We start from the raw sequence: 27,026 nt of genomic DNA, 5'->3' as shown, positions 1-27,026 counted from the left end.
AGCCCTCTTGTAACTACACTTAGCAACATTTTGTTATCTGCTTTTTGTCAGTATAGTTTAGATAGCTTGCTTTAATAATCGTAGGCATTAATATATTGTTGCTTGATTGTTTTGCAATGAGGACACATTAATTTCTGATTAATACGATGACTTAGACTAAAGCACATGGTCACTAAACAGTAATGCAGTAAATACAATGAAATGCAAAAGTTAAAATGGAACAAACCCCCTCCCCCCAAAAAACTAAACAAACCAACCAACCAACCAAAACACCCCACAAACAACCAAAAACCAAAATACAAATGCCGAACCCCCTACAAATAGAAGCAGAAACCCTCCCCCAACCTAAAACTGAGCAAATCTCAGACTGACTCCTCTCCATTTCCAAAATAAAATCAACACACACACACAAAGTAGTGTATCCTTCTACAGTCTAAAAAAGGTCTGATTCTGGAAGCGGATGTTAAGCTGTCACTGAGCGGTACTTCCTAATGCTATCAGAACATTCTGCTGAAGGGGAAAATCCTCAAACTCTAAGAGGCCTTAAGGGTTATTGACAGAGATCTGCATAATTTCTGTTACATTTAATCAGGAATTTGGAATATGTTTATCCATGTTTTACCCAGTAAACTTTATGACTGATAAATGTAAAAGCAAGCATTCCATCTATAAGGTAACTACTTTTGATACCAGATTGCTAAACGTAAAGGCAGTTAAGTCATTAGGATATATGTATTCTCTTCTGTTCTTTCCTAGCATCTTCACTGAACCTATAACATAAATAAATGACTGCATAAGCTCACAATATCTAGCTACATTTTATGTTTAATATGTATTTTAAATAATTTCTGTGCTGCTGCTGCTGTGGTAAAATTAGGATGTTGTAATGCTACTCAATAAAAACTAGGGGCCCTAGGGGCACTGGTTACAAATTGATGGAGTTAATTTGCATTGTTTCGTATAGCAAATAATTATAATTTAAGCATAAAACCTGTTGACAAAAACTAGCTTTTTAATTACTGAGTAACAGAAGGCCCAGGTTAAATAGTGGGTCATTGTTCGCTAAGTCGTTGAGCCATAGGACGGTCTAAGGTGTTGGTGAGTTTGTGGGGGTTTTTTGTTGTTGTTGTTTTTTGTTTGTTTGTTTGTTTTTAATTTATTTTATTTATGTATTGACTTTTTTCTTTTTTTCTCTCCACAAAACCCTTATTTTTGTGTGAGAGCTGGCACAGCAGTCCCACGAGCACAGTAGCTCCTGTGGAGCACCGGCTGGGGTTCCTTGCAGCATCCCCAGCCCGTTTAGTTATGATACAGCTTTGGCACCAGTACTTGCTGAAACCACACTGTTCGCAGGGCACTCTCATTGAAGTCAAGCTGTTATAACACCTGGTGTCAGCATGTGGAGGAACAGAAAAAGAAAGCAGAAATTGTGGGTGTGGAGAAATTAGGCAGCTATCATTGCACTGAGCATTGTGTCTGCTTGCTGCTTTGTTTCCGCCGCAGTTGCAGCAGGAGAAAAGCTCAATGTGGTTATTGATGTCTCTTGAGTACAACAAATCCTTATCTTTCTTTCTTATCTGTTGTTTAATTCTTAATCATTTGTAATAAAATATTCAGCTTTCTTGTCCACGGAATAATACTTAGCTGGTCTGTTTTCCATACTACAACAAACTGAACCAAACCAAAACCTCCTCATATGCAGATATTACAGTTGCATTGCTCACTGAATTTGTTACCAGATTGTTCCCTTTGTTTCCTGTTGCTACAACCAATAATATATTGGATTTTAATCCAGCTTGTAGAAAACTATTTGATAAACAAATGTGCTATGTAGGAAAATTAATATGATTTTTAATAGCTTGGGAAACTGCTATGTTGCAAAATGCTTTTATGAAAACTTTAATAGGCATGGACCTCTTAAGGAAACAGATATAAGGCAGGGGAAGAAGAGACTGCTATGGAGACTTAGTTTGATTAAAATGTTTTGGCAAAGAATCCTTAATTATTTTAAAGAAAGCCACAGTGGAGTCTTTTCTCTTGTGCTGATAAGAAACTGGGAAGTTTTCATATTGCATTCAAATGTGTGATGTGAAATGAATTAGTTATTAGCTATATCTCCTTGGGGCATAGGCACTATAAATAGCTTTTCCAAGTCCATTGCTTTATTCTGCTCTGCACTGTATTGTCAAATTGCAGAGTAAAAATGTCTCAAATCAGTTGCACTCTGAAGCAATGCATATGATACAGATTTGGCTTTTGCAGACCAAGGGTTATTTTAATGGCACACAGGCAAACGGAGGACTCCTTGGTTCACTGACCCCTAATGTTCAGAGTCCCAGAAAAAACAAAACACCTGTTTTTTGTATCATCTGTGATTGTTGTCAACAAAAACAAGAAGGGGGAATCTAGGTTTAATTGTTGAATGAGATCTATAATAGTATCAATAAAGGTGAAAAAAAGGCTTTTTCATTTGGGCTGCAGAAAGCCCTCACTGTGAAGGCAGCTATCAGTTGTATTTGCTTTATGTATTGTCATAATAGCAAATAGAAGTGAACTGGGGCCATAAATTATTTTACAGCTTTGGACTTTGAAAAGGAATCTGATTATAAACCCAGAAGACAATGGTGTTTTCTGTGATACATGAACTATGGCATATTGTCTGTCTAGAGTTTTATTTTAAGTGAATCCCCTGAGCTTGTGCTGAGCTCTTTGTGCAGCTGCTTGGTTAGCATCCACCTTGTTTGGTAATGCTGTGGAAGCAGGGGAGAACATGGCAGGAGGAGGGAGGACCCTTTTCCATCCACTTCCCATGTTGAGGCAACTTGGGAATGGAGAGAATTTGGTTTCAGACTTACCCTGGGGAGCCTGAAGGCACTGCTTTCAATTTTACTTTCTATCAGGTGAGAGGCAAAGCGGGACTGAGACCTTCAGTGTCCCTGCTGTCAGCTGAGCCACCACCCTGGGCAGTGATGGATCTGTGGTCCCACCAGAGCAGGCTCTGAGCGTATCCCATACCAAACATAAAACTGACTGCACTGTCACTCATCCTGCTCTGCATCCCTGGTCTCTCTGAGTGTGGCACTTTCTGGCATCACAATATTTTTTTCCATATCAGTGTCTTGAGGTTTAAATTACTACCAGGTGGCCAGGATCCAAGAGCTGAGAGTTGGGGAGAGAATAACAAAGGTAAAGGTAATTACAGGTAATTGAGTAATTAGCAGCAGTGTGGGGAGGTAAGCTTAAGTGTGCTTAGCTACTCCTCTCATTACGTTAACATTCTTGTTCATTTGTTGCATCAATAAAGTACTGCAAGACAGAATGTATATTGCTTTACACTGCCTGAAAATTTTCTACTGGAGTGAAAAATAGTAAGTATAGGTTTAACACATATTAAATATTTTCATGTATTATGGTGTATTTCAACTTGCTTGAGTGATCTTGCATGCTGCCTTGGAGGGATATATCATAAATACAATTATTATTATCCTTTATGCCAAAATGACATTGACATTGGTCGATATTCTCATGTGAACTGAGCGGCATAGCTCCAGTGAAGGAAAAGGACAGATTTGGTACCTTCTGTTTAAGTTGTCAAGGTTGGCTGAATTCTCAGTTAATTTAAAATCCTGCTTTATGGCCTCTATTACACAGGTTTCTGCCCCCTCCTTGAAATCTCTCTTCTGGAGTGACAAAATGGAACCATAAATGTTGCTGCTTTTTGTAGATTTTTTTTTTTTCCTGCTTTATTGTAGGTGGCTTTGGTTTTGTTCTTTTTAAGGTAACAATCCGTGTTGCTTCATAGGCCTGTAGGGAGGTCTTTCTACTTCTTTTTGCCTGTAATGTAAGTCTTTAGCACTGAATGAAAAACCAGATGATTCAATTTTAAAATGCAAACGGAGTCCTCATTTTCTGTGGCTGGCAAACTTTCCCATTTATCCCTCAGCCAACTTCTATCCAGTCCACTGGTTCTCCTCCTCTGCGTCATGCTTGCTCACTTTTGCAGATTAGTTTTTGTAGGAGACTCTATTAAAATGGCATTGGAGATTCACATAAATTATCTCTGCAGCTTTCACTTGCTTTTTGGCGTTGTGAAGAATTTACTAATATTTCTCCAGTGCAGCCTTTATCCTCTAAAGCAGTACTGAGTGTTTTCCTAATTTGTGTATTAAGCAGTACTTTTAATGAAGTAAAATATTAAGTACGTTATGTAAACTTTAATCATGGGGGGAAAGGAAGCAGAGAAAGCGTGTCAGTTTTGCTTGTCATTTCCACAGCTATTAAACCTTCCCTGAAGTAAATTCTGCTGAGTCCTTCCTGCCAGGAGCAGCCCTGGGAGCTCCTGTGCCCTTGAGGAGCCTTTCTGAGGTGCAATTCTTGCTCTTTGTTTCATCAAAGTACGGGGGCAGCAGTTCCTGGTATCCTTTATTAGCAGAAAACTGTGAAATGAGGCTTTGCTTTTCCCTGGCTCTTCAGTTTGTTCCCACCAGAAGAAGAGAGCAGACAGAGCCTCCCTTTGCTCTTTGAGATAGCTGTCCTTGAGCGCTGGCGTCTGAGCAGGGATTTATACTCGCACGGGAAGAAAATACAAAATAAGTTGTTGTTTTGTGCATGTTTCACTCTTTGAAGTCATCAGGGAATTACCATTTGTTTGCAGTGCCGCAGTGTTTTACCATAAATGACTAGAGCAGAGAATTCCTGTAATCCAGGCTCCAATCTGATCAAAACTGCAGGACTGGAAGGTGCAGCCCCTGTGGTGCTGGGTGACAGGATGATGCAGACTAATGGGAGGCCAGCAGGGTGGGTGTGAACAGCCTGCTCGGTGCTCAACTCATAGAACATTCACTGCTGTGGTCTCCAAAATAATGTTTTGTATATTTGAGACAATAACGAGTGTCCTTAACATTTCTAAGAGTTGGTGAAAATGATATAGTTTTATGTATTTATATATCTGTATTGTGCAAAGCTGTGCCTGCAAGCCAGGTGTCAGTTAGCCCTTTATTTTGTTCTGCAAAAGGAAACAGATTTTAAGACCTAAAAGTCTTCTTTATGTAAGGTAGAACCTCACAGATTATTTCAATGTTTGTTTCTCTTCCAGTAAAATTTTAGAAATTTTGTTGTGAGTGAATTGTTTCTGCTTTGTTACAATTTCATTTTAAGGGACTAGATGTTAAGTTTGGGAAAGCTGATTTAGGGCCAAATTCGCCAAGTGAGTTTTTATCATCTAAGAACCTTATAATTCGCTTGCGGTTCCCTTTTGAGATGCCAAACTGAACAAAAACTGAACCCCTGTTGCTTTTCTAATGTACGTCACAAGCACTGTAGTTTATTTAAGGGTTTCCTAACATTTATGATTGGTAGGTAGTGCATGTATAGGTATGAAGGTTAATTAAATCAAGAGGTGAAGTTTGTAGAACAGGGAATGCTTCATTAAGCCCTGTGTGAATTAACACGTACAATCTGTTCACAATACCCCAAGTGCCATTCACTGAGACAGTGTAATTACAGCTTACACACAGTTTCATTAGTTTGTGTTTCTTCTACTGTGGTTGACATGTATGTTGTCTTCACTGAAACCCTGGAATGGAGGAGGGACTGCTCGCTGGTGGGCATCTGAGCATACTGACATTCAGCAAATCATTTTCCCTTTGGGTTCTAAAATGTCTTATCCCAGATGTAATTAAGCTTGTAATTCATCAGCTGACACTTTTTTTTTTTCCCCTCAAATTCCAGATCCAGCTGAAGACTTGTGAAATGGCCCTTGTACACTTTTTTTTTTTGCTTTAAACAGATGGGAAACAATAATTATCTTTTCCCACTGCTCGTAGTTCATTTTTGTTTGATTTGGTTTTTTATTTAAAAAGTTAATGCATTCATTTTTATTTCAGGGCAGGATATTATGACAACCTAAAGGTGCAGTCTTTAAGACATATCTCTCTTTAATGTACATGGTGTTCAGGCAACTATAAAATCTAGGTGACCGTGAAGATACGGTGGCTTCAGTTAAAATGTAACTGTATAGATTCCCAAGAGTTTCTTTTAATAACAACTTCTGCTACCAAGTGCGAATGCACTTAAATAGACTGAAGTGTTATCACCAGTCCAGGCAAATTTGCATCGCTTTTGGTATGTATTTAGTTGATTTTCAGAGAAGGACTCTTAAAGCTCCAGTTATGATCTCTGCAAGTCAGAGACCAGAAGCGTACATAAAAATCCTGGAAAGTCACGTGAACATACTTAATATTACCCTTGTGATACGTCCCATGGGCCTATTCAGGTGAGAGAAATTAAAGGATGAGGAAGCGCTTGAATGCACAGGTCTGTAGACAGAAAAGCAATATTAATGGAGGTGATAAAGAGATTAGGAATCAATGATGAGCTTTATTGCAAATCTTATCTGTATGTTATTTCTTTATATTAAAAAAACCCCTGCATAACTGTTTTTGTGTTAAGTTGCTAGACTGATGTAAGAAGAGAATACAGCTGGGATGTAACAGAGGTAGCAGTAAAACCAACCTTTCATTGTCCTGTTAATTTATTTAAATTTAAAAGGTTTGTGTTTAGAACTACTATATTAAGAGAGTACATGTTATGTCCATGCCATGTGGTGTCCCAGCTCTGCCAAACAACGGCAGGTGCCAGAGTGGTCGTGATCTTCTGCCATCAGTTTTCTGGCTGTAGTCTGAAAATACTGAAAAGCTTTGAGCCTGCTCTGGTACCATTTTACCCTTTACTACCTATTTTTTTGGTATCTAATAAAGTAATATTAAAATATTTCACAGAAACTGTCTGCCAGAATTTTCTCGTGCCAGGGATTACAGTGTTTTGTTTTGAGATGATGTCCTTAAGTCAGTGTCTGTGTTCTTTAGGTTTTTGATAGATTGTGTATATCTCCTGATTTCAGTGAGTTCTACTGTTGCTCAATACATTTCATGTAAGACCATAGCAATAAAACATGTATGAAATTATACATGGATTTAAGCTAGATCTTAACAGTATATAAATTATTGCACAGACTTCACCTGAGGTAATTTCAGAAACCATTATCTGCCAAAACTATCTTAAATCACGTGACAGTGTTGCAGAAGTAGCATGTTTTGGGGTGGAACTTCCAACCTTTGAGCACACAACGAAGAATTAGAGGAAAGCAGATGAGGGAACAAGGAAACTAAAATGTCATCTATTTGCACCATGTTAAGTCCACAAGTGGGTCTTGGTGCTGCTGCACAGCATGGGCTGGGTGGCAGACAGACTGAGAGGAGAAAAAACTAGCATGACGGCTTGTTTTAGCCATGGTGTATTGTGAATTTATGCATTGCGAGACTATTGACTATTAGCTTTAGGATGATGCATAGGAGCTATATATATATATATATATATATATATATATATAATATTTGGCCTTTGAAGTGAAGGCTACCTTGAATTGAGGCTGTCTTTTACTTGGGTCAGTGCAACACACATCATGACTAAGAGCAGTTAGTTGTGTCTTCTCAAAATAAAAGGCCTTGTGTTATTTATTCACTTCAGTGTCACAAGAGTGTATGATGCCTTATAGGTGATTAAAACGAACATGCCACCAGAATCTTGTAACTTTGACAGTGCACAGCAAGAGGTGACAAAAAGAGGCAGATAAGTACAGGAAGCTTGAGGGTTACAGTGGCAAAAGCTCATGAAAATGCTTTCATATACCAATAAAAGCTTTCACTTATGCCTCACATATGTTTCCTCACTGCATGTCGCCTGTGTGTCTTGCTGGTTATTTGATTTTTGGTTTTGTTAACGTATTCTACTCGCAGACTTTGGTCCTGATTGTGTTTCCCTTGAAGTCCTAGTGATTTAAACAGTGTTGGATCAATCTCAGTAAGCAAAGACTGTTGGTATGTGGCAATGAAGAAGCTGGCAGTTTAAACTTCTTCTAAAAGGAAGTGTTTTGTTAGAATGAATAATGAAGCACCCTATAATTCTTTTTGTTAATGTAATAGGTGTAATATTATGCACAAGAATAACACATGCTTCATCGTAACTACCCAAAGTGGAAAGATTTGCTGTTCTTCATGATAGCATCCCACTTACCTCTGCAGGTTTTATTTTCCACAATGTTGAGATTATTGTTGTGAGGATATGCAATTGTTTTGGGATGGTGGTTGCCTATTTAGATAGATCTTTCTGTCCCAGTTAGTGAACTTTTGTCATAATAAGTGCTCACTGTGGATAAGTGCATAACTGTGTACATCTTACTTGAATCCTATTGATATCCTTGTCTCAGTGATATTTTGGAGTAAATTCCTAAATACTTAGTATAGAGCATTGTTATTATTAACTTTAAGTGTGATGGTTTTTGCTTTTAATGAGATTTTTCTTACCCTTGTATCATAAGAAAATGGCAAATGAGTACATTTGCACAGATTGATGCTTTATCATGTCTTAAATGTTATGCCTCTAGTATTAAGCCTCTTGCTTGTGTTCCATCTATTCACTTTTGTCCTTCTGTTTCTGCCATATCCTTTTAGCAGTATTGTAATTTCTTGTGAATTTATGTGTAATAATGTTTAATTATTCTAAAGGATTCCCATTAGCTTGATGCAAATTTTGTTTGTTTGTTTTTTAAGTTTAAAATAATTTAGACTAATGTGCTCTGCATTGGCAGAACATATTCTCAAATGCATAGGGCAAACAGGATACATGTAGATTATATGCTGTAACATGTGGAGAGAGGAGCAGACAACTATGACATTTGTGTCTGAGTAGCAAACGGTAGAGTATGGCTTTATAACACATATATTTGTGTTATAACGTTTACATGAAGGAGAACCACAGAAGTGAAAGACAACTATTTCCCTTTCTGTGCAGATCCCATTATTTTCTGTGAAGGGGATTTGAGGGAGAAATTTCTTAACTATTCAGATACCTAAATATGCAGACCAATGGCTCTTGACAGCTACAGAAATATCTGTCTCTCTTTAAAATATTTTAAAACCCCATTTGTTTTTGTCTTTTTTGGCCCTTCAAAAAATACATCACTGCTGGTTTTGTTGATGGTCTATACCTAAGAAGCCCCAAACAATACAAAAACATTCAGTGTATGAAATGGAAACAGATGTTTAATAAAATGTAATGAAATTTATTCACCTGTTTATGTGAGTGCTGCACATGTTTGATGGGTATAACTATTTATTAAACAGCTCGCCCATGTGTTGCCAACTAGTGGATTAAATTCTAGTAAGTCTGCTTATGTTGCTCGATGCTCATGAATATGAACATGAGTCTATTTACACCTTTCCAACTGGGTTAAAATGTCAAAAAGATGTATTTTTGTAATATAAGTATCTCAATTCTTTTGACATTATTTTCTCTAGCTCATTTTATATGTGTATATTTCTTTTATATTATCATCATGATGGTATTAATTTGGATGTGCAAATTAGCTCTTCATTATGTTGTCATGTCAGCATCTGGATTCAAGATGTGCTGTTTCATAAGCATCACATCGTATTGTGTTTCATCAGAGAGTCCCCCTTTCCTAATCTAATTATTCATAAGGAACCTTGGGGATTGTGCTAATGGGCATCTGAAGCTATAAAGAGTAATGAAAGTGGTTGTGTTACTGCTATGCAATTAAGTGTATATAGAATACCATTCATATAATTAAATTCAGAATTTTTACCACTCTTTTTCTCCTTTATAGTACATTAATTATTTCTCTGAAGTTAGAAATAATACTAATGGAGCTTAAGAGCTTTTTACAAGAGCTGTAGCATTTATAGCCACAAGTTGATTTTGGCTTTTGTTTTTAAAGGCTTTCGTCAAATAAGTAGCCAGTCATATGAAATTATTTTTATGGATTTTTCATATTTTATGTGAAAAGGTGGAGGATGTTTCTGATTGAGGCAAAACATGAACTGTTGGGAAGCTGAGGGGGGATGTGCTGTGTGTTTCCCATTTAATATTATGTCCTTTGGTTTGGTTGGGTGCAATACACATTATGCTGCTGCTGCTGGTAATGTGTATCAGGAGCCATTGCAATTTGTAACTTCAACATGACCTTTGGTCTGGGTTCAGTTTTCTGTCTTTGTTCATTTGAAATAAGTGTTTTGATGAATGAAGATAAAGAATTTAGATCAACAAGTCAATATGTTTTCCACTGATAATTCCATATTAATAAGGGCTGATGGTTAGTGTCTTTAAGGTCTAGTGACAATCTGATTGAGATCAATGACAGCTTTGCCTCACTTAGTTCAATGGGAGCAAGAATGAATCTTTAACCAGCAGAAAATTATGAACGCCAGTCTCTGTTCATATGTCATTCAGTGTGAACAAGAGTTTTTATGGTGCTGTCAGGCTGAAAAAAAATCCTTTTATTTTTTTATAACAAAGCTGCATTTAGCTGAAGTAATCCCTAGGTAGCCTGTTAGAGGTGTTCCAGCTTTGTTATTCCGAACAATAGGGAATGGGGCCACTCGCTGATTCTACTTAAGTAATGGTTGCTGCTCAAAATAGCTTTGGAGACTGCTGTGCTGCTGAAATTCTGCTGTGGACACCCTGCATCAACCGAGGTGTCTTGAATTTTCATGTGAAATTCAGACTTTATTTTAATGCTATGGAGTACATGATATTAAATAGGTTGTGCAGTTCTGTTTTCCAGAACGCCAGTGACAGCCATGATGTTCCATGGCAATGCAGAGGGCAGGGATTGTGAAAGCACCCTCCATCTTTGGTTATACACAGCTGCTTGGGATCTCACCCCATGTTCTGGACTACCTTCCTTTTCTTGACCATAAAAATCCCCCTGTAATTTAAAAATTACTCATCTGCATAGGAGCCCACTGCAAAACTGAGCGGTAGCTTCATGAAACAACTCTTCCAGGATATCCTCTTAGTTTTCTTCCCAGGTACCCACCAGGAGAAATGAGCTGTGAAGTTTGAATGAGAGTTTAATAGGTCCAGGTCCTGTCTGTCCAAATGACAGAATGTCAGAGGGGGACTGACAGCTCTTCTCTAATCATCACTATAAAAGCAAAAGGAGAGAAGAAAGAGAGAGGAAAGTGCACAGAAAGCCTGGTCTCTCAGTTAGATTTCCAGATTACTTAGGGCTTTAAAGGTCAAACCCAACACCTTGGGTTACTACCTCCATAATTACTAGGAGACAATATTTAGAGCAGAGGAATACCATGCTTTTGGCATTGCTCAGCAAGCGTCTGCACTCTACATGAGTTCATGCTTTAAAATATTCTTAAGTTATAGCAGTATATTTGTAGGCCATCAATCTACCCTTACAAAGGCAAATACATTTTGCCTTTTGGAAGAAAAAGTTTTGTTCATCTTACTATCTGGACAAAATGCTTTTGGTGCGTGGTCCTGTCAGTGCTCTGCAGAATCAGGTTAACACTGCTAGATTTTATACTGTGATTAAGGATTCTGATGGGATGACTGGCAAATTTTCTAGCCATTTGCTGCAGCTGACCAATGCTGTTCCTATTTGCTCTTGCAGAAAACTCAGCATTGCTTTTGCATACCTTCTAAGCATATTCTCTGAGATAACAGATATGTCTGAAAATCGGTAAATGAGAAAAGAAAACCTTTAATCCATTCAAACCACCTTTTTTTTTTTTTTTCATTTTACAATGGTAAATTTTATATTTTAGATTTTTCTCCAGTAAATTAGTTTTTTCTACATTATTTTGGTTTCTTTTGATTACAGGATAAAATCCTTAATTCTCTGCATTAATGTGTTAAATATTGACCAGCTGAAATAACATTCTCATTGGCTATTGGTTGCTTCCTACTCTCCATATTACTTTTGCATGTTTGTGTTTTTCTATGTAAATATGAAAATAATTGTTTAGAACAATAAAAGATCTGATTTTGTGTTCCTGCCCAGTGTATACATATTTTTACTATCGATAGACAGTATTTCTGGATATTCATCTAAAAATTTAAATAAAGCAAGCCTTTGCTTGAACCTCACATGTGGTAAGTCATTGCTTTCTTAGGCTTGACTTGTAATAGTATTCTTTTGTTCTTGCACTTCATATACAAATTACTATTTTAATGATCCTTAAGTTTAATTTCGTGCAAATCTGATATGGGGGAGTTGCTGCCCATTTCATTGTCAAATCAGTTTCTGTCTCTCCTTTTAAAGCCAATTTCCACACACAAGTTAAAATCCCTTAGATCAAGAATATGCTCATTTACAAGGATTATAATTGATTTTTTGGCCGTGTTTTTAATACTTTGCACTGTAAATGACATCCCAGTGGAGCAAAATCATCATACAGATGTTTGAAAGCTCCTTCCTGCCGAGTATGGTAATTGAAGTCTATAAAGTGTTATCAGACTGCACATTGGTTCTAATTAGTACAAGGCAGTTTCTCTTAGCTTTGTGTAGTTTTACTGGCCTCTTCCCTTCATTATTTTACCAGCTGGCTAGTGAATCTTGTCAGTTAATCAAAAAACAGATGACAAGAATGACATTTTTCTGGGTGCTTCATAGTGTCTCGCTTTCCTTTATCAAAAATACAAATTTTTATAGGATTTGATGTTGACTTTCTGAGGCTTTCAGTATGCTTGTACCTGCAACTGGCCAAGTACTACTCCTACATCTTCTGAAAAACTCTCCATCTAACATCATCAGGAGAAACATTAATACAACAATAAATTTCTTTCCTCATAATAGAGCCTGTATGATAATGATTCTCATTTGTATAACTTCTGAAAAAAAGGAACTCTTTTAGTGACTGCTTGATAGTTGGAGATTTATGGCAGACAGTTTTCCAGGTTATTCTTGGAACAATCAACAGTAGGATGGAAGTGGGCAGATAAAAGAATTTTCTCCATTGAAATGAGCTCAAAAATCTGTGCAATTCACTGGGAAAATAAGTTTTGCTGACTGTTTAAGCTTCCACATGTCAGTGTACTCAGGTACAGGTCAAATCCTGAGGTTCCTGTTGGAGGCTGGATTGTGCCTCCAAAATGTACTACCTCCCTCTAGTAGGTTAGTTTAGCCTAAAGCCATGTGCCTGTATTTCCTCATGTCTTTCTGCAAGCTCTTTTTGCCCTAAACCATCTGGGAGTTTATAGCACTTTAGAAGAGAAATATAGAGGTAAAGAATTTGCAGTCCCTGGCTGCTTTCTTCAGGCATCCATTCTAAGCATGCAAGACTGAACTAAGAGCTACCTCTCTTTGTGATAAGACTCTGAGGCAGGACTTGTGATGACTTTTGCTTTTTGAATATGAAATTTGTATTTCTCCCTTACGTGTGGTAAACACCTTATCTGAATATTCAGATAGCACATCCAAAATCTGTTATGGTGCATTGCTTACGCAATTTCATGTTGATTCCGATTGAATGATAATCTAATAATGTAAAATTCCACATTTTGCTTGGAAATTGAGGATCTTCAAGAACACCTATGTAAACAGCTAGCAGACAGTAATTTCTTGAGCTGACATATATTCTAAGGCACAAGACTAATATTTAGGAGGCTGATCTGATCCTCTCTAAATTACAGCATCCTGAGGAAATAATTTTATTTCTAAAAAATTCCTGTGTTTGGGAAGAAAACAATACTCAACTGTTGTTATCTGGAGAAAGCCTGTAGTGTAAATAATTATAGAACTCCTTACTGGTTTCAGAGGGATGTATACTTAGTACTTACAATATATTTAATATGATATTGTTTCACACTAGGCCCTCTGGTTAGTGTGGAGTGCGTGTAGAAGCAAACCTCTCTCTCACATGAATTAGCTGCTAATTGTGCAAGTTCATACAAGGCTATTAAACTAAAACCAGCGTGTATAATAATATCTGAGCTTATGTTCCAAGCCGAGTGCAGTGACGTGTTACTTGCTGAAGTAAAAAGAATTTATGTGCTACTTTCCTGATAAGTATTGTGACACTTAGGGGTAACAACATGAAATGAAAATGTTGTAGTGAGCCAGTTTGTTCCAGGATTAAGAGATGGGCCCGCATGTGTCCCCTTCATGGCAGTTTGAGGTCGGGTGGCAACAGCAAGCTGGTGCCAGGCCTGCAGAACACAATGTCTCTCTCTGCTCAACCAGCCTTTGGCAAATTTTCCAGCATCTACTCTGCAATTCTGACTTGGGTAAAACTTTCCCCTTATCACGGTCCTTTGAACAACTAACCAGTGTGTTTCTCTACTGCTTTGCCTCAGAGAAACCTGTCAACACCTTTTCTCTTCATTCTGTGTTTAATGGAGATGTCAACATTGCTTAATGGAGGATGGTGAAAAGGTATGTTGTGTAGTTAGCTCTGAACGTGGCAGCGTGTCCTGACAGCAGCGATGTCTTGGCCATGGTGTTGTGCTAACGCTGTTGTGTGGGCTCTGATGCCATTTTAGCCAGTACCAGCTCAGCTCTTCCTCTGCGCTGCTCTTCTGCCGAGCATAAATAACACCCTCATGCAAACAAAAAATTCAGAAGCATCTCAACTACATATCCATCATTTATAATTACAGTGGGATTAAAATAGACTTGAGTTGGCCTCATGCCTCAGAACTGCTGTATTGCAGCAAAGGCCGCACGGCAATAATTACTGTGGACTGTGTTTTAACAACCGCAGTGATTGTAAGGCACAGCTCCGAGGATATTGGGAGGAGGTTGGAAGCCCTGCACTTCTTTCAAGGGCTTAGATGTCTAAATGTTATCTGTGTGGGCTGCAAATTAGCAGCTCTCAAACTATATGGCTCTGGGAGGCATGGCCTTGGGGAAAGTGCCTGTGGATTCATGAGCCATCGCCATATGCTTTGAAGCCCCCCTGATCTGGGCAGGCTCCTAAGAAAATTCCTCTAGGTCTATCTTTGTAGAGGAGACAGAAATCTCACCTACTGATGTTTGTTTTTCCAGACAATTTATTTTAACTTCTCAGCTTTAGCGGTATGCTGGCAGAAGCTATATTTTGCATTTAACCTTTTGATGAAGAATGAGTGATTGCGCTCGGTGTTAAAACATGATAGGCATGGAGCTTTGAAGTCCATGTTCTCCAGTTGTGAACTCAGTGTGAATGGTCTGAGTTTCCACTTGTAATATTATATTATTAGATTGAAAAGAAATATCAGGGCTGATCTATGTAATTAATGGGTTACCTGTGTGCTGCTGCATTCCTCAGAGAAGGAAAAAAATCTGAAATTGCCTGACCAGCAAACTGCTGCTTTAGACACTGTCCACAGCATTTGTAATATATGCTGATCCAGTCCTGTTATGTAATTGATGTCCTTTGGGAATATTCCAAAACAGGAATGTTTATTTCCTGAGGCTGTTACCAGTGTTTGAAGTTTCTTTAACAGACACAGACTGGGGAAAGGTGCATTGATTTTTAATGTCTTCTGTTCTTTAAGTAATTTTTTTAATGAGTAATTATAGAAATACGATGCTTTTAAACTTGAGGGCAAATTTATTATTGGGTTTTGCACTCTCCAGCTATCTTGAATTCAATCTTACAGGGCCAGGAGTTCCTCTAGTTCCTGACATAATAGGGGATTTAGCATGCTCTTCATTTTAAGCACGAGTAATCCCATCTTTCCTCACATTTATTTCTCTGTATATATATATATATATATATATATATATATATATGCATGCAAAAGTAGACTTTGGCCTTTTGTGAACTGAATTTTATGAGATGAACTTTCAGAGCAATGTAAAATTGTTTAAACCACTTTAAAATTTTTATAATTTCCACACTCATCAAACTTTAAAACAGTAGGGTCGATAGTGAAGTTGATACAGAACGGGTCATTTTTAAACCAGCTTATGAGCAGCATTTGGTGTTCTATTAGTAGCAGCGACCGATGTTAACACCAAAAATTCTGATTTTTCTGGTCCTGGGATCATGATATGGACTGAAGAGATCTTGCTGCAAGCAAGAACAACTAATTGCATGATCTTCAAACTTGGCTTAAGCCAGCCACGATACCTGGATAATTCTGAAAGATTACACACACCGATTTCAAAGGATGCTTAGAATGGATCTTATGATGTGCGTGATTTTCATCAAAGAAGATCTGGCACTCCCAGAAGTCCCACAGTTATATGATCTTGTGACAGACCCAGAGGCAAATTCAGAGTTGTCAGCTGAATTGCCTTTGGAGCCTGCCAAGCAGACAGATGCTAATGTTAGATGAGTATCTACAGGGCTTGGCATGGAGCTCCCGTGACAGCCAGCAAGCCCTGTGTGTGACCTTAGCTTGTTGGCTCGCCGCTGGGAGTCACAGAGGAGATGCCCAGTGATGTACAAGTTAGAGCTGTATGTTGTTTATGGTATTTGGATGTAGTTTATTTGGATCCTGTAGTCAAAGTGTCCCATCAGTAGATTTAAATACTGCCATCTACCCTCATACTTTAAGACTGAGAGAAGCAAATGTGGTTTGTTTTCCCTGTGCTGGTTCTACAGGCTCCAGAGCCCCTTGTTCCCTGGGAAACCCCAGCCTCTGCCCACTGTAGCAGAAAACCCTGCTGTAATTTGGCATAGCAGAGTGTTGGTCTGTGTGCAGCATGGGTTCCTATGAGCTGCAGTTGCTAAGTATTAATGCAACTGCCTGAGTGAACTGGATGTTTGGTAGCACTGTGACCAGGAGGCATGGAGGGGCTGGTGCCTCTGAGGGTGACATTCCATTGTTTCCAGAATGTCATGGCTGTGTGTGTGCGACCTGTTGAGAAGTGTCCCCGGCTTGTGCTGAGCCCTGAGCCGCGGTGAAGTGGTGTTTGGGGGAGCTATTTGTCACAGACAAAAGCTTGTCAAGGTCCACTCTCAACAATAAACCAGTATAAGCCATAGCTCTGCAAAGCCCAAGAACGTCCTGAAGCTCTCTTTCATTTACTAGTGCCAAAATGGCTGGTGTGTCTCTGCTTTCCTTGTCATCACTCTGCACTTACAGACTCTGGCTCTAGTCCAGCTCCTAGCTCCAGCCCTTCATGATTTTTAAGATTATATCTCCCCTGCTTCACCCAAAAGCTCGCTCAATGGGGCTTTTTTTCCTTGGCATGTGATCTAGTGAGGCTTTGTTTGTTAGGGCTCTATCAGTATATTCATTTAACAACATGCATACTCATTTGAACTGAATGCAGGAACATTTAAGTCTCTAGACAAGTGATTAAGAGCTTTATTAAATAGAAATGTTTTGCTGAGCCACAGCCTGGATTATCTGTCCCTTAGTATGAGTATAATCAAAACTGCTTCTCTGATCTTGGATAAAAACTCTGGAGGATCTTTTTCATTTTTCCTTTTGTGCAAAATGAGAGTGCTAACATTTCCTTACTGACTTCCTTGGGTGGCTGGGGGGTTTAATGCCAGGAAAGCACTTTGAACATAACTGCTGTGACAGAATTACTGAGAGCTTTGCTCCTGGAGTTTAATTGCTCAGTTAAGGGGGTGAGGGGAAAGAATCTCAGAACCAGCTGGCAGTGAAATTCCATTCAAGTTTGTCTGTAATACCTGGGAAATAATGTACATATTGAAGCTGGTTATTCAGGATTGATTTTAAATTTTGGATGACTTTTCATTACTCTCTGATTTTTTTAAAACAATGATTCTTTCTTTTGAAATTCTAAATATGGGTGGGGTCTTTTGTCCTTGTTTTATCATAACGTTTTAGCAAATCTTGATGTTTGCTCGTTGTAAATCATTGCAATTATTCTCCAAAAGCACAACCAATTCTGACAGTGAAAGTAAAATGAGTGTATTTTAATAATTTGTACACTTTCCATTTTTGGTATTTATTTGCTCCAAAATGAGGAGTGAGGTTCAGAGTCTTTCTATGCTCTCAATAAAACCCGGTTGCCTAGCATTTTAAACACTTGGCAGCACTATTTCTAATCTGGTTTTCCCTGGCAGCCAGGCTGTGCAGCTCCTCGGTGGGAAGTACCACGGATCTGAGCAGGGGCTCCCAGCTCAGGCAGGATTCCTTCTGTGAGCACCAGTTTAAACCCTGCTCTGGAAATTGTAAATACATAATGTGATGCCCGTGGTGATTTTTTTCCTTTTTGCCCTTCAGTGTTGGTTGGTGAGAGGAGTGGACTGGCACGTTTCCTAATTGTGCTGGTGTCTATGAAGTGGAGTGCTTTAAGCCTGTTACTGAATCCTTAGCTTAGATGACTGCCTGATCGGGCGGTAAACCCAGAATAAAAGACACCAACCTCTGCCTACGCATTTTTTTCCCCCAGAGAAATAAGGAGAATAAGTTGCTAGCATGTGTTACACAGGGTCAGCTGTGAAGAAGCTTTTTGTGATTGTGAAATTTAGAAGCTTTCTGTGCATATCTTTATGCTAAAATAGAGAATGATCTGCAGTGTTTCCTTAGTTTCAAGTGTTGCTTGTAAGAGCAGTGTTGCCAAAGAATTACCAAAAATGAGAAGCTGAATTTTCCAGTTTGATTAGGTTGAATAGGATGGAGGATCGGTGCTGCCTCATTGCTAGCGGCAGAGGTGCCTGCCAGAAGCAGAGTCCCCCCCGTTCCCTGTGAGGCTGCTCAGTTTCTGCAGGTGATGCAGTACCGCTATTGGGGAGCCCCTAAATAGGTACTGAAAGGAAGTGTAGCAAGATTTTTAGCAGTCCACTCACTATTTCAGATTATGAAGGCACAAGCACTTAGTGACTTTGGTAAGGATAATAGTAACGTTAATTAAGTATTCTGCAGAACTAACGACTGAAACTTTACAGTCTTGCTGATCTAAGCAGGTCATCTTGAACTTGGAGAAACTGAAGTGCATGTAAACTGAAGCCGAAGTTTTGAGAAATGTGTCCTAATTTTCAGCTACAGCACATCTGACAAATGTTCCTTGACCTTATTTGCTACTAAAATGGTGGGAAACTTTCCATTTACCTCAATGGGCAGAAGGTCAAGTCTCTTTGCCTCTTTTCCTGGAGGCTTTGTACTCTGGGTGCCAGAACCTCTGAAATAAAAGCTTTAAGATTTTAAATAAGGAATAAAACTTGGAGTCACTTAATGAAAGCCTGAATCTCAGTGACTTGTATTCAGCGTGAAGTGTTTTTAGCGTAGAGCACAGAACCCAGGTGATTTATTTTTCATATTTGTCATGTCGACAAAAAAACCAAAATCACATTGACTATGCTACAATAGTTGGGTGTTGTTTCTTGATTTTTCTAATTTGAGAAATATAGCTAGAAATTAGCATGTAGTTGAAAAGCTGTTGTAGGCATTTTCTAAGCTCTTAAAATAAATATATACAAAAACATTGGAGGAAAAAACAGCTGTATTAAAGATTGACGCTAGAAACAGTAAATACGAGTGGTTAGAGGTGCTTAGAGGGGGTGCAAATTTTGGATTTGTTTTTTAGGTTCTGTTTCAAGTAAATTATCTCTTTGAGTGAGCACAGAACCTGCATTCAGGTGTTCTGAATGGGAAGCTGCTTTCCTCTCATGATCAGCCAGGCTCAATGCATATGTGTAGCATTTCTAAAATCCAAAAGTTGGATGGTTAAAGATGGAGAAAAGGGAAAGAGGGAAAGATTTGCTCAGTGCTGGTGAGGATTTGAGCCTAGAAGATTTTTACTACCTTTACTATTATTTACTACCATCCCCTGCTGAAGTGTTTAATGTTTCAAGCAGCGTTTCAGGAGCTTTTGAGCATTTGACCTTGTGGTTTTGGATTTCACATCAGGAGGAGATTGTTTTGCTCAGGAAGAAAGTTGATATTTAGCCCAATGAACTTCCTTGTTCTTGCTTGGCAGGACTAAATGGAGCTGTTTGGATTTTGCCCTTGATGTATTTGTCCTTGCTAGCAATGAAGCCAGGCTCCAAGGTGTCAGCTAGGAAAACAACTACATGGAGTGTAGTGGACACACATCTCTGGATTTTATTCCGTTATTGGTTGATCACCTTGTTTCACCGATTCCGGAAGCACTATTAGCATCTATGTTGAAAGTTTGCTTTGGCCAAAACCAGCTGCCTGTTGTGTTTTGCATTGCCCATACACTGAACATGGAGCAAACAGTGTTTTGGAGCAGAAACACTCTCAGGTTTTACAGCTATAACAAATGAGAAGAAAACAAACCCCAAGCCCAACCAACCAACCAACCAAAAAAACCCACCACCACCACCACAAAAACAAAACCACCCCAAAACAAAAACAGACAAAAAAAACCCCACCAAAAACCCAAACCAAAACAAACACACATACACATACAAAAAACCCCAAACCAAAGCCAAACCAAAAAACCACAACCCACACAAACCAGAAGATTTTCCAGGGTGATGCGTAGTCCCAGGGGCAAAGGGGCAGATAGATCCTTCATTTCCAGCTACTTCTTATCTTTTGCTGTGGCATTTCCTTGTGCTCTTTCATGCTTTCTCAAACTCGTGTGTCCATGTGCTGTCTCACATATGCTCTTTTGCTCCCTTTCTCATGCTGTCACTCTTTTTAAATGTTTGTGTGCTCTTTCTCCTTCTCTCTCCATCTCTTGCATCCTTGCACTTTCTTTTTCTCTCATCTGTCCTCATATGGCCACCAGTGTACTGGCTTGTATCCTGTGTTCTTTTGGTGACTTGGAGAGGTGATCAGGTCATTTCTGTGTAGGTCAGCAACTTGTCTTTTTAGCCAATAGAACGGAGTTGGCTTCCTGGCAAGTTGGCTTTTAGTGTTAAGTTTCCGACCCAACCAGGCTGGACAGTGTGATGTGTGAGATTTTTGCATCGTGTTTACTTGAATTTTGAAGGGTGGTTTCTGGTGTCATACAATCCCTGGATGCAAGACTGTGAATAACACTGCTGTGAAACAAAGTGAATGCACATTACAGAGTCTGCTGTTTCAAGTAGGAATTTTTTCTTGTCAGAGATCTCTCCACTAGTTATTTCAGAAAAGAATTCCTCTGACCCTCATAGCTTTGAGGTTTTGCATACCTTGTTTACTAGCTGCTTCAGGAAACCTTTGAAACTTCAGCTTAAAAATAAAGGTAAACAGTAGCAGAATTTTTTTTTTTCCCTCCACTCTCTTTTTTTCTGGTCCAAGTCTAAACTAAATTCTGACAACACAGCTCGCTGTTTCAGCCTTCCCTTCACATGAGATACTGTAATACTGCTCCTCTTTTGTCTACTGTTTGTCCTTTTGTTTTACAGCTCTCTTTCTTGCAAGCTGCTTTGTTGTTCTATCCAGATTATGCTCCGCAGGGACTTTGTATCAGTCTGACTGAACATTGCTTGCAGCCATGCCAGATTGCGCTGTGATCTTATTGGATTTCACAACCCAAGGTTAGGCCAGGTCAGAACTTGGTTGAAATAACGTAGACTATAAGATTGCCAGCTAGCCACTGGGAACAGGCATAACAAAAAACTGACCTAGATGCTGATTCAGTCAGTTTGGGCTGGCAGAGTTGCCATGCTGATTGTGGTGGATGTGATATACAGAAGTTCTGTCCTGTTCTGCCTGGGAGGATTTCACAGCTATTTTTTTTCTTTTTAGAAAAATACTGATGTTAATTCCAGTGTTCTGGCTCATTCTAAATCCTTTAAGTCTCTATCAGGATTACACTGCAATTCAACAGAATATTATATTCTGTGATCTTCTTTTCCCTCTACCGTTGTGTGATGTTATTTGCCCTCAAAACTTGCTTCTGCTGCCCAAGAAGCTGCATTTCTGTGCTGGGTGAAATGCTTTCAAAATTTTCTTTGCTTTTTCTTGATCTTCTGAAGGAAAATAAAGTATACCAGGGCCTTCAAATGAAAGGCCCCAAAAGGCAGAAATTATTAGTAAAAGTAACACACAGGAAATTATAGCTAGGCATTTCTTAAAGTTGCTTGAGGTTTCTGACCAAAAGGCTGTATGAAGATGAGTATGTTCAGACTTCTCTTCACTGAATGCATACTAGGTAGAAAATGACATCCAGTTATGCTGGAGTACCCCCAAATGATGCAAAGATTTATTATATAGATAAGGCTTTCCTAATTATTCTAAAGGTATTTGGACCTCATGTGTTATATAGGAATAGGCAAATAAAAGCCCTTAAAATAAACCTGTAAGAGGCTAGAAAGTGAACACTGAAAAGTATGTGATGGTGCCAAATAAGAGTCAGAATTAATCTGTGCTATGTGTACCAAACATTGTTTCATCCCACACCACACGGAGCCTGAGGGAGGGCTGCTGCAGGGTTCCTTTGCTTTGGTGGTGGGAGAAGAGCAGTACCGGCAGCTGGAGATAACTTCATGTGCACAGATGTACATTGATAGACATAGATCTGCTAGAAAAGCTGAATATATCTGCTTAAGCAGCAGCTGTAGGGTACAATATAGCCATTAAGCACATTTAAAGAGTGTAGATTGTGAAGTTGCTAAGGAATTAGTTAATGAGGAACAAAAGGACAGAGGTGACTGAGAGTCAGGGGATGAAACACTTCAGACTGGATCAGGAAAAACTTTCTGTCACTTTAAGCTGCAGAGTAATGTGATGTCTTTCTGTGAATATGTAAGATTAGTCTGGAGAGTGAAGTCTGCAATGCATAGTACCTGCTGGAACAATTTGCTGTAGTGGGATGTAGATCAGGTGTGTCCCACTTTGGAGTATTTTCATCTTTTGAAGCTTTTTTATCTGATTTTCTCAGCCAGCCTCTGTGTTTTGAATGTCCAGGTTGTCCTTTTTTAACAGAGTGAAAATGTTGAACACCGTGACTTTTAAATCAAAGTTTAAATACGTTTCTGCACAGACAAAATGGGGAATTTGAAAATGGAGATTAAATGAAGATTAATACTGGATGAAAGTTGGGATTTGAAAAAGTCTGATTGGAAACATTTGCCTGTTGGCATTGAGGTTACCCGTAATTGCTCTTAATAGGTAAATTATCTCTGTCTCTGATAATCCTAATCGTTAATGCAAAGCTTGGCACTGCTAGCAGAGATATGGAAGGTGTAGTGCAAAGGAGGCTGGAAGGAGTCTTTCATCCCTGCCATCCCTTGCCAAGGGCTTACTGTACATGCAAATTCATCAGCTCTTCCATTGTCAAGCATTTATAGATCCCAGAGAGGGTGAAATCTGGTAGTTAACTGCTCTGTATGCTCAAGGGGCCGTTCTCCAATGGAAGAATCTTCAGGATGGGGCCATAGTGGCTGATGTTGCTACAGCACTGAAAAATACGTAGGGGAATGTTCTGCAGAAGGGTATGAAGAGCTGGTTTGATTGATTCTGTTCCTACCTCCTCTGTCTTAGGAGCCAGCCTAGCTAATCTCTTTATGAAAACAGCATGACTAATGTTCACCTGCTGAACGAGATTTTTTTTTTTTGGCTGTTGTTTTCAGCTGTTATTTACAGGATCAATAAAAGTGATTTTACAATTCAAGGATAATTTTTTATCAACAAACTGCATAGCCTCTAAGGTTGGAATATTGGATTTGCTCTTTTTCAGAACAAGTTAATTTAAAAATGATAGGTAGCTTACAGTTCAGAATTAGTTTTTCTGATAGAAAGAAGGGATGCATCTGAAAGAAACACCTTGGGAGGGAAAGAGACAGTTTTGCCTCAGAACAACATAATTACACACTGCCCACAGATACTTAATGTTTTAGCTGCTTTTCTTTAAACAACGATGACTTAACTGCACACAATGTTTAATGACAAGTTCAATATAATAAAATGCAGAGCTGCCGTCTTCTAACCCTGGTTCAATTACTGTTGAAGTCTGTGCAAGTTGTCCTGTGGACTTCACTAAGCATTTGCTGATGTCCCCTGCAAAGTGTGATATAATATTTTGTGAACGTTGTGACCATAGAGAAGAGTATTTCATGCCGTTGTGGAAATATTCCCGGCCAGTAGCAAGTGTATTCACACATATGGGTTCAAATGCCATTCATTCCTTTTACAGACAGTTATTTTATCTTCCCCTGGAAGGACTACAAATGAACCTTACGTGCCAGAAAAGCTGATTAGATTTTTAGATTAAAAAACAAAAAGGCAATGTTTTAGGTCAAACTCAATGCATCCCAAGCCCCAGATCATCACCAATCATAAGCAGAGTCTCACTACTCTTCCTAAGTACTCTAGTAAGACTAGAGCTTTTGAGATAATTACCTATAAAATACAGTCTGTGGAAGCCCACATAACAATCAAGTGCCACTAACTTGGAGAAGCTTTGGGTTCCTGCCCAAAATATTGCACCTTGTTATGTTCCGTTTTTCTCGAAGTCTACACATCCATGCATTTTATTCAGCAAAAAATAAAATTACAAACATGCTTTATGATTCCCTGTTCTTCCTTTATGTATGTAACATGTGGAGGAAAAAAAGATGAAAGTTTGTTTGGTTGTTTGGGTTTTTTTAGACAGGAGGACAATTTGTTGGTGAAGTTTTCTTAAAAAAAAAAAAAAAAAAAAAGGATATTTTCTTTAGAATTATTAAAGTTTTCTGGTTTAGATGATGAATTGTTTATAACCTTCCAGTAAGAATCTGGCTTTTGGATGGCTGTCTCACTGATGAGCACTACTGGCAATAGAATCTTTCTAACACTCAGCTGCTAGTTTATTAGAAGAAAAATAGGAACAGATGTTTTCAATTCATAAAATGTATCAAGTAAATGGTACATCCACTTGTTATTTCAAGTCTTTTGAATTTTAGCAAACTCATTTGGGTCTAGGTTTTCAAAAGAGCTTAGCCCACTGTTGCCTCATTGTTCTCAGTATGAACTGATGGATGATGAACGTGTTTGAAAACCACAGCTTTTTATGCCTAAAGGGGAGCTGCAAACTACTGATGCTTCTAAAAATCTGGCCCATGTTTCTGATGAGTGAATGCTGATCATTATAGAGGATTCATACATGCAATCTCTGGGTAATACCCTGCATTTGTCTGTGATTTTATATATGATGGCTTCTTAATTTACTATTGCACTAGGCATTTAAATTATGCTAATAGTGTAGGATTAACTGTGGATTATGATGCTAGCATTTACTGTCATACAAACAGAAGAACCAGTTCTTTTGCCCCCACAGTCTCTTTCTCCCTTCTCATCCTGATATATAGTGATTTGTACTCAGACTAGCCTCAGGTTTTGATGAGTTCTCTTGTGTAAGCTGGTGCAATTGCTTAGGGAAGGGGAATTGTTGAAAATCAGAAAAAGAAGAGACTGGGATCTTTTTATCTTCTGATGACACGTTTTTAAGGTGCTGAAATGATTTACCAAAGATCATTATTTGAATGTGCTCTTGCCGGCACTGCTCAGCGAGCAGGTCTGGTTTTGTCTTCATTCCCCTGTGTCAGGACTGGCTACACGTACTTTGCTTTTGCTCTCCTGGCTCAAACACATATTTGAGAAAACCAGACCTAGGGGGTTATGTTAAAACCCTCACAAAGGATGAAGAATAAATAATACATGCAATAGGACTGAGAAGTTGATTCTTGATAGGGGAAAGAGCAGGAGACCAAGGCTGTTGCTGTGTCCAGTACTGAAGAAAGCTTTGTAGCAGCCCAAAATTGCTCTTCTTGAAGCGTAACCTCTCCAGAGGTCTCCTCCACTCCCAAACTGCAGATGTACTAGAAACGCAAATTTGCCTTGTTATGTTTGCACTTGTTTCATTGTGTAGCACTCAGATTGTAATGGCATGCAGCCTGTTTGCATTAATGACTTGCTGTTGAATTCATCTGTACTCCTTCAAATCCCTCATTGTTGCATCTTTTGTGAAGGGCTTGGTATATTTCTAATGTCTTTGTGTTGTAGTAGCAGTCTAAAATTGGCCTTTTTTCTCTCTTTCCCCTCGCAGCTGATATTATTTCTACAGTTGAGTTCAACCACACTGGAGAACTGCTGGCTACTGGTGACAAGGGGGGTCGGGTTGTTATATTCCAAAGGGAACCTGAGGTATGTGAGTTACCAATGTAGTCCTTAATAGCATGCTAAAACCTGGTCTTATTTTTAATACTTTAATTGGATCTAACTAACAAACTTGTTTATAAGCTCAAGATTCAGTAAAACAGAATGTCCCCTCTCTGGAGAGGAAGTGGAAGAGAGTAAGGAACTTTTACTCCGAAGTTTGCTGTTGCAAACAAAAATGCCTCAAAACCCCAAAATTCTAAGCTAAGAAAAAAAGAAGGTTGTTTTTGTTTTACTTCTACATTATCTTAATAGCTTTTGCCTGTTTGATGGAACCATTCCATTTAAAACAATGGCTTTGCTGTGATACCTTTGTTTCACTTTTAAATCCAGTCCATCTGCGGTATCTTTTGCAAAAAGCTTTCCCGAATAATTGACATTTCTTTAGAAATTCTGACTTTTATTAAATGTTGCTTCAATACTTACTGGAAATTTCATTCTTGTAGAAAGAAATCTGTCAGTATAATGTTTTAAATGGGAAATTATATTACCCTTTCAGTATTTTTGTATTTTTAACGCTGCTTATACACCTTTCCTAAGAGATGGAGATATATTGCCATCATAACCACATGTTTTTCTTGTTCTTATTCTCCATAGAGTAAAAATGAGCCTTACAATCAGGGGGAGTACAATGTTTACAGCACTTTCCAGAGCCATGAACCTGAATTTGATTATTTGAAGAGCTTGGAAATAGAAGAAAAAATAAACAAGATCAAGTGGTTACCACAGCAAAATGCAGCTCACTCACTTTTATCAACAAATGGTAAGATAGATCGGAGTATATGGGACATACCAGCATTTTCCTTTTGTGCATTTTAGTGCTGACTATATGTATTTGTTCATTTTAATCTACTGTTGTAGTAATTTCCTCTTTCAGAATTTACCAAGAATGTGAGGCTAACTCTGATATCTGTTATTCATGTATTTTATTCATAGGGGTTTTTGTGTTGACGATCCACAGACATTTAGAGCACTATCCATTTTTGCTATTTAAAGTGCAGTGCTGCCCTGAAGTAAATTTTGTGACAAAGGCATCACCTGACTCAGCAGCTGTGTTTTGCTGGGAATTTAGAATTTTGTCTGCTACACTTGTCATAACTTTTGTGCTTTATAGATATGTAAATGAATGTAGGTGAGAGAGATTAATTTCTTTTTATTCATTATCCTCAGAATGGTTTATTTAAATTCTAAAGAGTTACACAAAT

At 38.5% G+C, this 27,026-nt stretch overlaps 1 protein-coding gene across 1 annotated transcript in view; it reads left to right on the top strand.

Moving 5' to 3' along the window:
- The window catches only part of PPP2R2C (protein phosphatase 2 regulatory subunit Bgamma), a gene marked incomplete at both ends in the record, with an annotated part of 199,813 nt that overhangs the window by 116,836 nt on the left and 55,951 nt on the right, over positions 1-27,026 (top strand). Inside the window, 2 exon segments of the mRNA XM_080344403.1 lie at positions 25,712-25,809; positions 26,419-26,584. Of these exon segments, the coding sequence (XP_080200529.1) occupies positions 25,712-25,809; positions 26,419-26,584 (264 nt within the window).

This window comes from Nesoenas mayeri (assembly GCF_963082525.1).
Source record: "Nesoenas mayeri genome assembly, chromosome: 4".
In the NCBI taxonomy this organism is placed as follows: domain Eukaryota; kingdom Metazoa; phylum Chordata; class Aves; order Columbiformes; family Columbidae; genus Nesoenas; species Nesoenas mayeri.
This window is presented reverse-complemented; position numbering and strand designations above follow the sequence as displayed.